At 38.2% G+C, this 17256-nt stretch overlaps 1 protein-coding gene across 5 annotated transcripts in view; it reads left to right on the forward strand.

Annotated features, from left to right (window-relative positions):
* Positions 1–17256, forward strand: part of MID2 (midline 2) — a 94685-nt gene that overhangs the window by 25148 nt on the left and 52281 nt on the right. For 4 of the 5 annotated variants that reach the window (XM_017546462.2, XM_037744947.1, XM_017546459.1 and 1 more), the window contains exon 3: positions 2047–2142. The exons of the other annotated variant lie outside the window; for it this stretch is intronic. In XM_017546462.2, coding sequence (XP_017401951.1) covers positions 2047–2142 — 96 coding nt within the window. The remainder of the gene's footprint in view (positions 1–2046; positions 2143–17256) is intronic. 5 annotated transcript variants of the gene reach the window in all.

Below are 17256 nucleotides of genomic sequence, written 5' to 3' on the forward strand. Positions count from 1 at the left end.
GTTTCGTGACCAGTGTTGCAGTGGTTGCAGGTACTTGTTAAAAACGTTCTCCCCATGGAATCCCATGTTTGAATGGAAATGCATTACAGTTGGAAATGCAAATTTCTGATATTGTATTTGCTCAGTGTTCATCAATCTACATTATATTTGCCTAATATATCAATATATTCATTTATGATACATGGAATTTCCATTGATAGGAATTTGGGTCACTACTATAGGAAATCATTAGCTGGGTTCACTACCAATTCCCACTGTCTAACTCAAGCTAGACCCTTTCATCACACTACAGTGCTATTGTATTCTCCTTATGGCCAAACTTTTGAAGAGGAGGTTAGACTTACAGCCTCTATCTTGTTACTACACCATATTCTAACCTCATGATTTCACATATGCTTCCAAAACCCTACAGAAACACCTTTTCAAAAGGTCATCTGTGACCCTCTAATTACCAAATCCACATGCCTTTTATCAGTCCTCATATTTCTTGCATTCTCGGCATATTTGACAGTGACAAATCCTGTTTTGAAACATGTTTCTTTCAATTATCCTCAGTTTGGCCCTACAGGCTTGAATATTGCAGCTTTCTTTTAAGCAGTGTCCCTGCCCTCTGGGCTTTCCTATTTCAATCTGCCCCACGTATTGCTAGGTTAATCTCCTAAATGCAGCCCTGATTATGCCATCACCTTGTTTAACAGCCTTTGGTAAGCTCTCAGTGCTCCAAAAAAAAAAAAAAAAGAAAAAGAAAAAAAGTACAAACTTCTCTCATTTAGGCACTTAAGACCTTTATAACAGGACTTTGGTCTCCATTTCTAACTGCGTCCCCTACTACTGTCTTTCTACCCTCTGTTCTAGCCTAACAAAACTACTGTTCCCTGAACATGCCATATATTTTGTTTCTTTCTACCTTTTTTTTGAGAAGGAGTTTCACTCTTTTTGCCTAGGCTGGAGTGCAACCTCTGCCTCCGGGGTTCAAGCAATCTGCCTGCCTCAGCCTCCCAAAGTGCTGGAATTACAGGCATGAACTGCTGTGCCTGACTGATGTCCTCTTGATAGAGTCAGGCTTTGCATTTTGAAACCTTGCCCCTCTTGTGGGTGAAGCCTCGGTAGCAAAGAAGGAAAGCTGTGAGATACAATGCTAGATTTTGATGAATTCCTCACTCAAAATACTATTTTTTCCTGAAGGATCCTACTGATAAATATAAAATACTATAAGCAAAAACAAAAAAAAATCATGAAATACTGGGGCAAATCTGTGACTGAGGGCTGGATACCTGGGTACCAGGCCTAGCTTTGCATATGCCAATAATATGACTGTGCAAAATACTTTAACTCCACTTTGAAGCTTGGTACTCCCATTTGTAAAATACTGACATTTTCTACTTTGTGGCATTGTTACGGTTTTTAAAAGTATATATGAAATTGCCTGGCATAGTATCTGGCAATAATTCAATAATTACAGATGGTCTCTAACTTACTGTAGTTCAACTTAGATTTTTCAACTTTACAGTGCTGTGAAAGTGATATGTGTTCAGTATGCTTCTCGACTTATGTTGGGGTTACATCTGGATAAGCCCATCATAAGTTGAAAATTTCTTCCATTAAAAATGCCCTCTCTTGGACGTAACTGCATCATAAGTTGAGGAACAAGTGTAATAGTTTTCTTAGTCTACTCATCCATAAAATAAAATAATAATATCTGTTCTTCATATGCTGTGGAATTACTACAAGGGCAAAATGAGATATTGCCTATAAAATACTTTGAAAAGTTAAAGATACTATCTAAGACATTAGGTTTCTTTAATGTCAATAAATTCCTACATCCACAAAGTCATGAATGTTATATTTTCCCCAATAATTAGCAAATGTGCAGCATTTTAATTTGTACCTAAATTAGTCGTTGGCCCATGGCAGATGCCAAATGAATTCTCTGAAATATTTGTCTACTGACTAACCAATTTTCACATGACATTGGTTCTTAAGCTCACTGTTCTTTTTTCCTCTCTTCTCTGTTTCCCTCTGGATTCATACTCTCTGCGATGACAGCAAACTCTGGAGATGAACCTCACCAACCTGGTTAAGCGCAACAGTGAACTAGAAAATCAAATGGCCAAACTAATACAGATCTGTCAGCAAGTTGAGGTACGTAACAGAAATATTTGTGATTGTTCAGAGGACCTGGACTGGGTGACCCTTTGGGGGGACTTCAGTTTTGTCAGAGTGTAGCCCAGTCATTTGGAATGAAGGATTGAATGGCAGTTCTAGAAAGTCTCATTCCTTTAGGATGCTTGTTCCAAAAAAAGTGTCAGAAACCTACGGTTTAAAAAGAATAGAAAGATGGTGGTCATGGATTGGGGAGATAATAGTTCAAGGGTCAACCTATTCTCTTTTCCAAACAGCAGGCAGTATGAGAATCAGACATGAAGTGTGCTTCATCCATCATGAAACTGGACATTATCACTCCTTAAAGAGATTACTGGGGTGTCATAGGGAAGTTGGGAATCCTGGGTGCTTGGGGATAGGGTGAGGTTCATTCAGCACGATATTGTTCCTGTAACAATATTATCAGGACCGCTTCTCCTCTTTCTAGCCCCTCCCCATGGTCCTATCTATACCATGCACCCCACCTGGTCCTCACTCATTACCTTTCCACTTATTCTTGTCATCAACAAATCATATCTATCTTAAAGTTGTAAATTATAAAGTGCCGTCTAATTGTGAGGTTTAAATCAATTGTCATCTACATCAAATCTTAGAGCAGAGCTTAGAAGAGGAGTTGACCTCTTCTTAAGTGGTCATAATATAATAAAGATGTTATTTCTCTTTCTCAAGAGCATGAAACTTATACCATTTTGTTTTGTGTTGATTTTGTTGAAGAGCTGATGGTAGGGCTTCAAGTGTAAACAGGGCTGGGCAAAATATTACAGGATTCCTCATGGGCAGTGGTTGTATAAAAATGTTTCTAATTCTATTTAGAGCCTGATAGTCTTGTTCTAATCTTACTTGCATGACAGATAAATGTAACAGTTCGAGTTTATTTTATTTGAATTTTATTAAGATCTCATTTCTTAATCAAATCTATGGATTCCTGTTTAAGAGACTGTGGAGAATCTTCTTGTAAGGCAAAGAATCCTCTTATTGTATGAGTAAACGTCTGACCCCCAATCATTTGGATTCATAAATTATTGAGTTTCTTCAACTAGAGTGTACTTGTATGATGATCATAACATAGAAATTTAATCCCTTTTGGGCACTCCATTTGTAGAAGTGAGTGGTGCTGTATGTAAGGTCCATAGAGTATTGGTTAAACTCAGATGTGAGACTATAAAATGAAGTGAGGGATTAGGGGAGAAGCATAAGGAATGAAAAGAAAGAACACAAGAGTGTGATTTGGAAAATTGTGTTTTAGACTTGGCTGTTCCATGAACTGGTGTTATGAATGTAAGTCATTTAGCTTCTCAATTTCAGTGTTCTTACCTATAAAATGAGGAGTTGAACTGATGACCTTTGACTCCTTTCTAGATATCACAGGTCATGATGCTGTGAATGGCTACTTTTTAGTCTGTTCTTTTTCTCTCCTGGCTCATTCTTTCCAAGAAGGGAGGAACAAAATATAAAGTATTTCAAAGTGGCTTTCAGCTAACTGGAATCCCCTATGTTCCACTCTGTCAAAGTTTCTCATTATGCTTTTAGATTACAGTATAAGAAATCCACACTGGCAAAGGGACAAGGGAGCATTGTAAGCAGGAGACAAGATAACAGATCCCTTGATTTAGAATTTGCATGATTGAAGGTAGAGTAACAGCTAATAGTGAATAAAATGTGGTTAGAAATTATAATCACCTTCCTTGTTCTCATGAAAAAGACTGTTAAGTACAGAACAAGTTGTAGTGAAAATAGCAAAGTAAGCAGTTTATTTTCATTGCTTATTCACTTTAGGACCTCTCTAAGGACTCATCTTCCCACTCTGAAGAGCTTATCACCCTGGCCAGCCTCACCCAAACATAGCCTATTCTAACCTCTCCCAGCCCATCCTGCCAATCAAACCTTTATGTTCAGGGCCCTACTCTTTTTTTTAAAGTGGCAAGTCTCATAAAACAATCCATCATTGTGTTAATAGGGAAGGCCTCACTTTGGCTTTTTAGGTAACAGGCTGTGTTTTAACAGTGCCTTCCTGAAGTTGTTATTCTTTCCTGAGTCTTAACGAGGTGACACTAGTGCTGCCACATGTAAATGCAGTAAGAGGAAAGAGTACCCCATAAAGTAGATATTCAAGAAGCATTCTTTTATGGATGCTTGTTAAACCCCATCATGTAGGCCACTGTTGCCTCTGGCTACACAAAAGGTCAATTTTTACTAATCCTTTTTTATGCCTGACATTGTACCAGGTACAAAGAAAACAGCATAGGCACAGTATCTACCCTCTAAGGGCTTACATGTTACAAAAATCTACCCTAATATGGATATACCTGTGCAAGAAATACAGACAATTGAATAAAAACATTAATTGAGAACTGGGAAAGAATAGTGAGATACTGTTGAGAGTGAGAATGTGTTTTGGGATTTAACTTCATAGTCTATTGAGTTTAGGATTCTCTGTTTGATGACAGGGACCCTATAGGATGACTTATGGAAGACCATTTCTGTCTTCTGTGATGTCATCCATTCTGAAAGGTCAGGGATGTGCCCTTAACTTCCTCTTTTTTTTGAGATGGAGTCTCGCTTTGTTGCCCAGGCTGGAGTGCAGTGGCACGATCTTGTCTCACTGCAACCTCCGCCTCCCAGGTTCAAGAGATTGTCTTGTCTCAGCCTCCCAAGTAGCTTGGATTATGGGTGCATGCCACCATGCCCGGCTAATTTTTTGTATTTTAGTAGAGACGGGTTTTCGCCGTGTTTCCCAGGCTAGTCCCGAACTCCTGAGCTCAGGCAGTCCACCTGTCTTGGCCTCCCAAAGTGCTAGGATTACAGGTGTGAGCCACGGCGCCAGACCAGCTTACTCTTAATAATAGGGTGAATCCAGGTTACTTATTATCCTCATTCCACACAGAGCCTGTGTCTCCAGAAGCCTCCAGGACAAGCCTCAGGATTAGAAATCGAGTTAATAAAGGGACTTGAGACTTCATAAATGCTTGTAAATACTGTATAAAACGAAATGTATGGTAGAATACTCTCTGTCATGAGAGCCAGATACTGATGAGTGATTTGGAATTTTTTCATTTTATGTAATCCAGATTCATATATGGGGAATGACTATATTCTCAGTGTATACCAGGCATTTCACATTGGGCGGGGGTGGAGGATACCAGCTAAGGCACTTCTGAGAAAACTGGAATAGGGTATTTTCCTGTCAAACCTGTTCCCCTTCTTTATTGTCTGCAAATGTTTTTGTCACAGATTGACTTTTCATAAAGGGGCCATAAATACTGCTTCCCTATTGTGGTTCTTTCTCCCTGTTCTCTATTCTCCTCAGAAAGTAAACAAAACTGCAGTCTTCCTATTATAACAGAAACAGAGATTAAGATCACCACAGATTTGTTAGCTGACTTCTATCATAATGCAGCTTGTTATAGTTGCTGCTGAAGGTTTCAGAATTCAGTAGATGGGTAGTTGGAAAATGTTTTCTGTTGGGGCTGGAGAGCATGGGAAGGAGGTAGAGGCAGCTCTAAGACTCCCTTTAATCTAATTAAGGAAGGGTATGCTTTGACCTTGCTACTATAGCGACTTGATCCCTATATATAGTTCTTTGTCCTAGCTCATCAGGCATCCTTTGTTTACGTTTCCAAAGGAAACCTCTGTATAATGCATAGCCAAGGGAAAATGTATACCAACAGATGAATACTTCCTTTTCGCTTGCAATACTCCATGGTTCTGTGAATAATAGGCATTCTAAAACATAATGAGAGGCAAATTTAGTTAAATACTTAGTAATCAGTTGGTCAACAGCATTTATTGAGCATACACTGTGTACTCAGTGTGCTGGGCAATTTGGGGGCTACAAAAGAAATATATGTGTTTGACGACCTCCAGGAACTTTTGGTGTAGTTGGGGAAAACACAGTATGTAGTGAGAAAGAGTATTTATAAAGCAGAATGCTGTACAGAAAGTACAATTGAATGTAGTATAGTCCTTTCAATTTTATTTATTTTGTCTTATTCTTAGCTTTTAGGCCACTGACCAAATTAAAACACTTTTCTGGATATTTTCTGTGCCACCTTTTTTTTCTTTCCAGAACTGCTGTGATACAATGGGTTAATCCATCCTAGAAGCTTCATGGGCAGGTTGATTTCTTTCTGGCTCTTCTCAATCCTTTTAAGGAGCTGGATGACACTGCTCTTTAGCATTAGGAGAAAGAAGAAAGAAAGGAGATGAGTTGGAAGTGAGGGAGAGGTTTCCCTTAGTTTGGGGAACTTCAGCTTTCTGTCTTGCTACTAGGTCTTAGCTTCATTCACTTCTTAAAGTCTTTCTCTTTGGAGTTCAAACTTTAGATGGGTTAATATTCTCTTCTTTCTGCTCCTATTGCTTATTGGAAGGATATTTGGTTTGGGAAGAGCAAGAATCTTGGAGTCTATGTAATAGATGTCTTGCTGCTTCTCCAAGCATAAAATATAAATATTTTATAATAAATTTATTTTAAAAACACTGCTATGGGTGATTTCAGTAGATCCTTAAATATTTTAAAGTAGTTGAGCCAATAGAAGGAATGATACTAAATCATTAAAGCACAAATATGTTTGTTGGTGGAGCCCTCTTTAAGGAGCAGTCAGTGAAATTAGCATAGTTGGAAAATTTAATGGAGAAAATTCATTTTAACCAGATGTTGAAGGAGAAAAAAAAGCTACTCCCTCTGGAGAGACAGAAAGCAGAGGTATTAGTAGAGGTATAAATCAGCACATTTTATGGGGAAAATGGTGCCGTAAGGACTGGATGTATAGAGATAAGTAGGATATGATATGGCACCTGTCCTCAAGAAACACACAGACTGGCTGCGCACCTGATAGGTAAAATGGCAAATAGAATGTGAAGTGATAATTACTTTAATGAATGTAAATGCATGATGACGAATTGGCATGGAGGAAGAAACACTTAGGCCTGCCTGAGAAACTTAGGTAAGGCTACAGAATGGAGATAAAAATTGAGTTATCTTGAAATAAGAGTAGAATTTTGCCAATAAAAATGAGATAAGGGAGTGAAGGGGACCACATGCGAGAACACAGAAGGGTGATCAGCATGGAGACATTCAGGGAACCATCAGAAGTTTAGTTTGGCCAGAATGTAAGACATGAGATTGCGAGAGGTAAGTATGGAGAAGTAAGTAGCTTGGGCCTGGATAAAGAAGAGCCTTGTAGACCATGTATAGGTGTTTCCACTTTAACCTGAGAAGTCTGGGGAGCCATGAAAGGATTTTAAGCAGGTGAATAACTGAATAAAATCTACATTTAAGAAGGATTGCTATGGCTGGAGTGTGGAGCAAATGTCAAGGGTCCAGGGTAAAAAGTGAGGGCAAAGAGATGGGTTAGACTTTTACTGATCCAAGGCGAGATGAAGGCCCAGCTTGAGACAGTGGTGGTAGGATTAGGGAAGATGGGACAATTTCAAAACATTTCTAGGAGGTAGATCTGTATTAATTTGTGATCAGTTAATGGGTGAAGGAGTGAGGGAGAAGAAATACTACGATGTTCCACAGGGTTCTGGTTTAGATGACCAAATGTGTCTATGGCCTTCCTTTTTAGACCTGCAAGGTTTATTGTGCTCTGGGTCAGAAAGGCAGGTAGGAAATGTCCAGTAGAAAGCTGGATAGCTGGATTTAGAGGTCAAGAGAGAGGTCTGGTCAAAGGATATACTTGGAAGTCATTAGCAGCCTCGTAGCACTTAAAGCCATGGAGAATGTATAGATTGAAAAGATGGCCTGGGACAGATCTCCAGCCCAACTGTTTGTCACTCACAATACAATAACCAACTGACTTTCCAAAAATAAATAGAAAGACTGTGGTGCTTTTGATGAGATTACTGAAGAATGCTGTGCATTTTGAAAATTAAATATCAAAAGTAAATTATTCATTTGTGGAAAAAAAATCTAAGGTTTACACGTTATTATCTTAAAGACTACAATAATAAGTAACCCTTACTGAGGATTTCCTGTGTTCCAGCTGAGCGCCTAATATGTGTTAACTCATTTGATCCTCACAACAGCTCTGTGAGATAGACACTGTTAATACTCCTACTTTACAGATAAACAGGGATAAAGAAATATTTAAGTGTTTTGCCAAGGTCATGCCACTGGTAGATAAGAGAGTGGGGATTTGAGTACAGGCACTTTAGCTCCAGAGCCTGTGCCCCTGACCACTCCATAACGCTTCATTTTGAAAGACCAAGGTACACACCAGTTGGATGTCTCTTGTTCATCACCGGTGGTTCCTGGACCCATTGTGAGGATGACTTGTAGTGAGGAAGTGGGGGTGTGAGACAGGGATGTGAATTCTGAAGGAGAGCAAAGGAGAAACAGAAAGAGCAGTCAAGAAATGAGGAAAACCAACAAAAACAGAGGATCAAAATATCAGAGGAAGGAAAGGCCTTCAAAATGTGGAAGATTTGATGAGTCCGTTGAAGCAGAGACATAGAAGAAGATTTTATTAGTGATCTTTGAGGGGGAAGGTTCTGTGCAAGTATGAAGATGGAACATAAACTGAAGGAGGTCAAGGAGAAAGTAAATTATAAGGAAATGCAAGTCTGAGTGTGGTGGCTCATGCCTGTAATTCCAGCACTTTGGGAGGCCAAGGTGGGTGGATCACCTTGGGTCAGGAGTTCTAGACCAGCCTGGCCGATATGGTGAAACTCCTTTTCTACCAAAAATACAAAAATTAGCCAGACGTGGTGGTAGACACCTGTAATCCCAGCTACACGGGCAGCTAAGTCAGGAGACGGAGGTTGCGGTGAGCCAAGATCATGCCATTGCACTCCAGCTTGGGTGATAAGAGTAAAACTCCGTCACACACACACACACACACACACACACACACACACAGAGAGAGAGAGAGAGAGAGAGAGAGAAAGAGAGAGAGAGAGAAGGAAATGCAGATTGCAAGAAGTTTGATCATAAAGGTGAAGCAAGAAATAGGGTGGTAGTTATTATCCTTTCAAAGGGCAGAAAAGTCAGACTCATAAATGCTCTGGTCATGTATTATTCTGCTACTGATGAGTTAACAATAGGAATCAGTAGATCCACTGCCTTCATCCACATATGCTTCACTTCCCTTCCTGACTTGGTATCCAGCTTCGTCTCCAACCCAGGACACTGTAGCCTCAGTTTCTACAGCTTGCCTCTCCCAAAAATGGTATGTAGGTCCTGGGAGGCAGTGTGCTATGACAGCTTTGGAGTTGGACAGACAGGAGTCATGTTAGCTGTGCAGCCTTGAAGACATAATTTTTCTGAGCCTCAGTTTCGCCATCTATAAAACTTGAACTAATAGTACCTTGAAGGGAAAGGCAATACATGTAAAGTACCTGCTACTGTGCCTGGCATATATAGTCAAAGCTCAATAAAGGGTGGTGGTGGTAGTACTAGTCATAGTAGCAGAACGAGGAGGAGGAGGGAGAGACCAAGAAAGAGGAAGATAAGGAGTAATAGAAGGAACAGTGGCTGGTAGTAAATTACTGCTAGTAATTACTAATAGTAATTTACTACTAGTAGTAGTAATTTTGGACACTAAACATTTTGTCAGAGATTCCTAGCTCTGACCTCAGGACTTCCAAAGCCTTTTATCACTACCTCTGAGAGTAGGGAGAACAATCATTTCCAAATACTCATAACCAATTTCAAAATTTACATATATTAACTAGAACTTTTTTTGCAAAGAGAGAGGTAATGAAATTGCAGCAGCAAAAATGTTCAGTATCTCAGCCATGTGACTCTACGTAGCCCACCAGTAACTCTGCAAAAGTGATAGACTAAAAAGGGTTATTGTGCTTACTAAGCTGCTAGTTTGTAGCTACTAACTTAAACAAATTTTATTTAGTAAGGAAACATTCACTGCCCTTCTGCAAGAATATCCAAAAGATTCTTTGTGTTGATACTTAAGTAAATTTGCCCACGTTCCTGCCCAAATTCTTCTGGATTACTGCCTTTAAGCAAAGGCAAAAGGAAAGTTTTAAGGAGGGTCACATGCTTTCATCTCTAGTAGTTTTAAAAAGAGAGAGAGTTCTATAAGATTTTTGTATTTGTGATTTAAGATTTTTATTAGCAAAAATGTTCTGTGAATACTTTTGTGACAGATGGAAGAGTAAGGAGAGCAGACTTAAGAGCTCCTGAGAAAGATTTGGATTACTAGTGTCTTGTGAAAATATAGTATGTAGTTTGAAATCACTGTGGAATTATACGTGGAGAAAACTGTTTCCACGAAAGATGGAAAATAAATGCAGTGATCCAGTCAGTCTATTCATTTATGCCATTTATACATTCAATAATATTAAGTATATAACAATTGACATTTAATATAGATAAGAAACCTAAGTTAACTGTGCAGTCCTATGTGTGGACATAGCCTGTGTTTATACTAGAAAAGAAAGTCCTTTATAGTTTTTCAGACACCTAATGCATTCAATCCTTTCTCAAAAATACTTTGTGATCATTTTTCATATATGTCAGTAAAGTAACATTTTTGAGGTCATTAAATGTTACAGTTGAACTATTTGGAGGGTATGAACACATGACAGGGTTTAATGATAAAATTAGTTAGGATTAATATTGTTTTCCTCTCCCTCCTCCCTCACATCTGTAGGGCAGGTAAGCTTTCAGGTTTGGTCATGTCTTCATAACCGAAACAGTTCACATAGGAATGCACTTTCATCCCACTTTTGCACTTTTCCTTTGGCACAGTGAAACTCACAGTCCCATTTCCCACCTGCTGTTTTCCTCCTCTAGTTCTCATTTCTGTGTTCAAATTCCTGGTTACTCACTAAATGACCAGAACACTTGATTAATTCTGGCCCCTCTTGTTTGTTCCACTATTTTCACAATCCACCCAAGTTCCCCATTTCCAATGTGCTCTTGGAAAGTTAATGGAATCCTAATAATTCAGCTAAAGCCCTATCAAGCTTATATACCTTTAAATGTTTCCAGCTCCACTTCTACCTCTAATCCCTCCTTCCATCAACCCAACCAAAACCAAGCAAATTTTAAAAAAACCTGAACTTCAAACCAAACGACCATCACCACAACAGATAGACACACAGCCATTGAGATGTCCTTACTGTTTCTGCCTGTCTAGAGGAGTCCAGCTGTGTGGTATGGTAAGCAAAGATTGGGAGGAAAAGAATCTTATTTGAATAATTTTTTCTTGGCGCTGTGCCAGAGACATCATTTCTAATCTCACTTTGTGTTTATGACAACCGTGTGATACAGCCGGTTAATATATTCCCATTTTGCAACTGAGGAACTTGAGGGCCAGAGATACTAGATGCCTTACTCAAGGTCACACATACATAAGCTGGGATGCAGTTCTACACTTCTGTGACTCCAAAGTCCATGTTCTTTCCATTGCACTGTGCAGTCTAGTGGAAACGTTGTTGGTTTACTTGCCACTGATTCTTTTGTGCTCCGACAGGTAGGAGACAGCTCCAGAAAACCCTTTGTTTTTTTCCACTAAATAGCTCTGCCTCTAGAAAAACATACAGTCTATTTTGGGACCTGGCGTTCCTGAATCCGTGGTAAGCCTCTTATGTACTCCTGCCATTGGCCTACCTTTGATAGCCCAGAGCAGCTCTCCATAGTCTGACAGCTCTTCATGGGGCACAGAGGAGAGAGAGTTGCCTAGAGTTGGCAGAAGGAATCAGTAGTGCCCACAATTAGGCATTTACTTGCTCAGATTATTTTTGTGCCACAGAGGGGTGAAAATAAGGCAGGCAGCTTCAGGTATCAACATTGTCCTCAGTCATAGCGTTTATGCTGGGTCTCATATTTCCTTGCTGAGACTTCTGGGATAGGTCCTCATTCTAGGGCTGTGAATGACCATGGTTCAGGGTAAAAGTAGTCTCCATGAGACACAGGTTTTCTTAACAGTTACAAAGAGTTTGACAGTAAAGATGTATTCTCAAAAGTATACTGAATGTTCCCACATTTCAACCAGGCTATAAATAACAAACATAATACCACAATGACTGCAAATATATAGATTTCCTCAAAAAAGAGTGAAAGCATTGCTACCCTTAATGGTGTCTTTTGATGGAATTATTACTCGGAGGTAAATATACAGCCAGGAAATCAGCTATTTACTACCTCAAGACGGAAAGAGAAGCCAGCACCTCTGTCTATTCCCACTACCTCTCCTCTCACCTAAATCAAATCTTAAATCCAAGTTTACTCTATCTCAGCCAGTTCTAAGAACTCTTAATTACTCCTAAGATCTTTAAGTACATTAGCTCATTTAATTCACAAAAGAATCCAATGAAGTATGTATGATTCTCATTCTCATTTTACAGATGGGGAAACTGAGGCACAGAGGTGTAACTTAGGTGTATAAAGTCACAGGTGGCAAATTAGGAGTTTGCATCAAGTTTTACTCAGTTCTATGCTCTTAATGACTATGCTGTATTAAAAATGATGGGCAAAACTAACAACCCATGGCTCCATGTGCAATGTTTTGCAAGTTGCTGATTATTGTGCTTATGGTCTGAATAAGGACAGATATCCAGTATTATGTGAGCGTGTGTCCATGTGGGAATGATGTGGTGTGATACGAGAGCAGTATTTGGGCAAGCCTTTCTTTGTGATGATAATCCCTCCAGAGCATGTATCCTAATGCCTCTGCACGTGCTATGCATCTGTCTATCTATTTCATAGATGGCTGTGCCTGGCTGTTCATCTCTTATGTGTGTGTGGGGAGGGAGTTGTATGTGTAAAGAGGATATCTGTGGAAAAAAGGATATATGCCCAGTGACAGAATTAGTGTTTAAACTGGGTCATGAGGATTGCTTTGACCTCTGTTTTTTTTTCCCCCACTCAAAAGATTCTTTTCAGTCCTTTGATGTTTTCCCCATATGAGGGGAGAAACTGGGACACAACTGGAGGATGTTGCCTTTTGTTTTCTCTGATTAGAAACACTGACCCTTCTGTTGAGAGAAGGTTTTCCTCCTCTTCTCCTCCATATCCCAAACCTGTTCCAGCTTCTGCTTAATAACATCAAAGGCACAAAACAATTATTGGCTTTGGAATAATTTCTAAACCAATAAAACTCTAGCTAAAAATGTATTGTACCAACGCTAGTCACACGGAACTACACAGTTCTACCCTGAGCACCCCCACCCCAATCTATATGTGGGTAGTTTTGCACTGGCATAGAACAGCAGGTTTACGAATATCCAAAGATGTCTTAGAAAAATCTCAGGTGCAGGGGCAAACCCAGTACATGAGGAGGATTAGAGAAGATGATGAGCAACCTAGGCAGGGAAGGATAACAATGATATGTGAAAAGGAAGGAGAAACAATCACAAATGCCAGTTTACTCTATAGTGCACATACAATGAAATTCCTGCCAAATTTGTGGTGTGTTCTAGCATCTGAAGAGCTTTGAATCTTCTAGCACCCTGGGGCTATTCTGGGATTCCAATTGCCACCCACTCAACAGCCAAGAAATTAAAACCATTTCAGGAGGATTCCATTGGCTTTAGAATGAAATGGAATTTATATTATATTGGTAGCTCAGAGAGAACACATATTTAAGAAGTAAAAATCTGATATCACAGATGAATAGGCAAATTGCATATAGTCTGCATGCCAGAGAGTAAAATTAAACACCTTCATGCTTTCGCACTCCATTTCTGTCAAAAACAGGATATTGGCAGCAAACCATCTGAAAAAAAAAATGCAACACTGACCTACAGTGAGTACTGCCAAACCCCATGCTAACCCAGTGACACATCATTAGCTCAGAAGTTGAAAGCAAATTGTGTTCCTAAGGGTTTGGTGTTTTTTATTTATTATCTTTTTAAAAAAGCACTCTTATAAAACCTCTGTCACTTTTTCCTCTGTGGACCTTTATAAAAATGTATTAAGCTCCACTGTGGGTTTAACATAGTGTTATGTAATACAGAGGAATATAGTAGCAAGTGTGTAAGTCACTATCCTTGTCTTCAAGGACTTTATAGTCTAGTTGGGAAAGCAGAAATAACAGTATGAAGCAATGCCAAGCAATATAAAATAATTTAGCACTAAACTGTGTGACAATAACTGTAAGTGCTGTAGTAGTTCAGGAGAGAGAGAGATTGAAGAAGGCTAACATCATTAACATCATTAACATATACTGTTTATTAACACTCAATATGCTCCAGGTATCATGCGAGGTGCTTTACATGTATTATCTCATTTAATCCTCTCAGCTACCTCTGAGACAGGCACTATTATCATGCCTCTTTTTCAGATGAGGAAACTCAGATAGCTAAGTAATTTATCCAAGGGGAGTGTATAGATGAGACTAGAGAGGCATGGAGAGACCTGATTGCAAAAGACCTTAAAAGCCATGCCAAGAAGTTTGGAATTTATCCTAAGGTCAAAAGGAAACCAATTGAAATTTAGTATGAAGCCAGCTGAAATTTAGTATGAAGCCATTTTAAGTATATGTGTAGTGTGTTTTTTAAAAGATTATACTGCCCCTCTGGTGGGTTAAGAACACATTGGGAAAATAAATGATTGGAGACAGAGGGACCAGTTAGGGGACTGTAGTAGCACCGTGCTTGGCACATAGTAGGCACTCAATGTATATTTGTTGGATGGATATATTAATTCAGGGAAGGTATTTTGGTGGACAGATCTAGTGAATTATAAGAGAAGATGATAGAAAGGGATAGATTTGAATTATATTTATCAATATAAATATATATGCAATGTGATGATTAATTGGATGTGGGGAATAAGAAAGAGAAGCTAAGAATAAAGCCCTGGGTTTCTGAGGAGTCAGTGATACCCTTCATTCATTTAGGGAACATTCGAGAAGAATCAGATTTAATGGAACAGGATGTGGGAAAGAGATGAGATCAGTTTTGTTAACACTGAGTTCGTAGTGCCTGTAGTTAATGCAAATTAAATATCCAGTAAGCAGTTAGGTATATAGTTCTAAATTTCAGGAGAGAGACTTAGGATAGAGATAAATATAACTAAGGCAAATGGGGATCTTTTTGAGGTGATGGAATTGTTCTAAAATTAGATTGTGTTAATGGTTACAAAATTCTGTAAATGTACCAAAATTATTGAATTGTCCACTTAAATAGGTGAATTTTTTGGCATGGAGATTATATATCAATAAAGCTCTTAAAATTAAAAAAATTAAGCAAGGTACTGGCACATAGATAGTAATTGAAGCCTTAGAAATGGATGAGGTCACCTAAGTCAGTGTGCTAGAACTCTCAGAATACTGACATGTAAGGGACAGCCAAAGGAGTTGGAATAATCAGAAGGACAACTAGGAAAATCTGTGTCATGGAAGTCGAAAGAAGAAAGTTTTTTCAGAAGAAGTGAAGAGATGATCTTTTAAATAATGATATGAAAGACTTAAATATTTTTAACTGTCACTGGGAAGGAGTGGAACTGGAAGAGAGGTTGAGTGAAGGATAGGGAAGAAGATGGATCAAATGGGGGCCCCAAGAAAGCAGAAAAGGATGGAATGCAAAGCCTCCAGCAGAGGACTGATAAACTTTCTAGAGAGAGATATCACCTCTTCGTAATAGGAGAGAGGAAAGATGATTTTTTTTTTATTGTTTTTGTGAGAATTTAAAAGAATTCCCTAGGATAAATTTTATTTTCTCTGTGAAGAAAGAAGTAAAATCATTTGCTACGATTTTACTATGAGTGAGAAAAGAGGTGGTAGGGTTGAAGCTTTGAGGACGGTAGAGATGTGTACTGCAGAGATGTAGAAAGAGCTGTTAGGAGAAGCACAGAATTAATAAGAAACTTCATATTTTCAGTGGTTTTATTTTTTATATTTTAAGTCTTTAATGTACCTGGAATTTATTTTAGAATATGAGATTGTGAAATGTGTTTTGGGGCATGTAGTTGTGTTTCCTTCCAGATAGATAACATTATGCTAAGCCCGTTTATTAAAAGAACAGTCCTTTTCCTGTTGAGTGGATATGCTACCATTGCCATATATTGGATTTCCATGTGTACTTGCATCTATCTAGACACTATTCTGTTCCATTGATTTAATTTTCCATTCTTATGCCAATACCATACTATTTTGATTATACTGACTTTTTGGTAATATCTGATATTTCTTAAGTATTCTTAGATATTTGTTTCTCCATATGCTTACATATTTGTGTCTCCATATGAGCTGTAAAATAATTTTGTGTAGTTACAAAATACACTCAATTTGGATTGTATCATTAAATTACAGTTGTGTACTAATTTCTGGAAGAAAGACATTTCTATGATATGTCTTCCCATCCAGAATGATGGTATATCTCTGCATTTTTTCAGGTTTTATTTTTGGGACCATCCCTTTAATATTTGATCGTTTTCTTCAAATAGATACAGTATTTTGTTGTTGTTGTTGTTAAGTTGATTTCTAAGTACTTTGTAGTCTTGTCCGTGTTGTGAATGGGCTACTTTTCAGTTTCCATTTTAAAAGCATATGGAGAAAAGCTTTTGATTTTATGCATTTTCTTGTATATAATAATCTTACCATATTGGGAATCTTATATTTTAAAAAACTAGAGTATCAGGTTTATCTAAGGCAACTATGTTTCCTTTACCAATATTTATACCAATTATTTCATGTTATTTCTCTTGCCTCAGCTAAAACACTTAAAACACTGTGATGATATCAGACATGCTTGCCTGATTCATAATGTTACTGGAAAGGGCCTTCACATTTCACCATTTAGTATGAAGTTTGCTATTTGTTTTTATTATGTTTGAGTGCTGTCTTTTATTTAGAATTTTCACTTGGACCAGCTGCTGATTTTGTTTAAAAACCTTTTTAGAATATATTAATATAACCCTATATCTTGACATTATCTCTAATCTTGAATCATTGTTTTATTTTTGGAATAAACAGTGTTTGGTTATGATATTTTATTCTTTGTTGCCCTGCTGCTTTTATTAAGAATTTTTCTCTATATATTCAGAACCGAAATCAATCTATGGCCTTATTTCTGATGTCATTTTTAGATTTCTGATATTGTAGAATTATACTAGATTTAATAAATGCATTTGAGATCTTTTTGTCTTTCTCTGTGGTCTTCAATAGTTTAAGTTTACGGAACTCA

This window comes from Cebus imitator, unplaced genomic scaffold (assembly GCF_001604975.1).
Source record: "Cebus imitator isolate Cc_AM_T3 unplaced genomic scaffold, Cebus_imitator-1.0 Scaffold189, whole genome shotgun sequence".
In the NCBI taxonomy this organism is placed as follows: Eukaryota; Metazoa; Chordata; class Mammalia; order Primates; family Cebidae; genus Cebus; species Cebus imitator.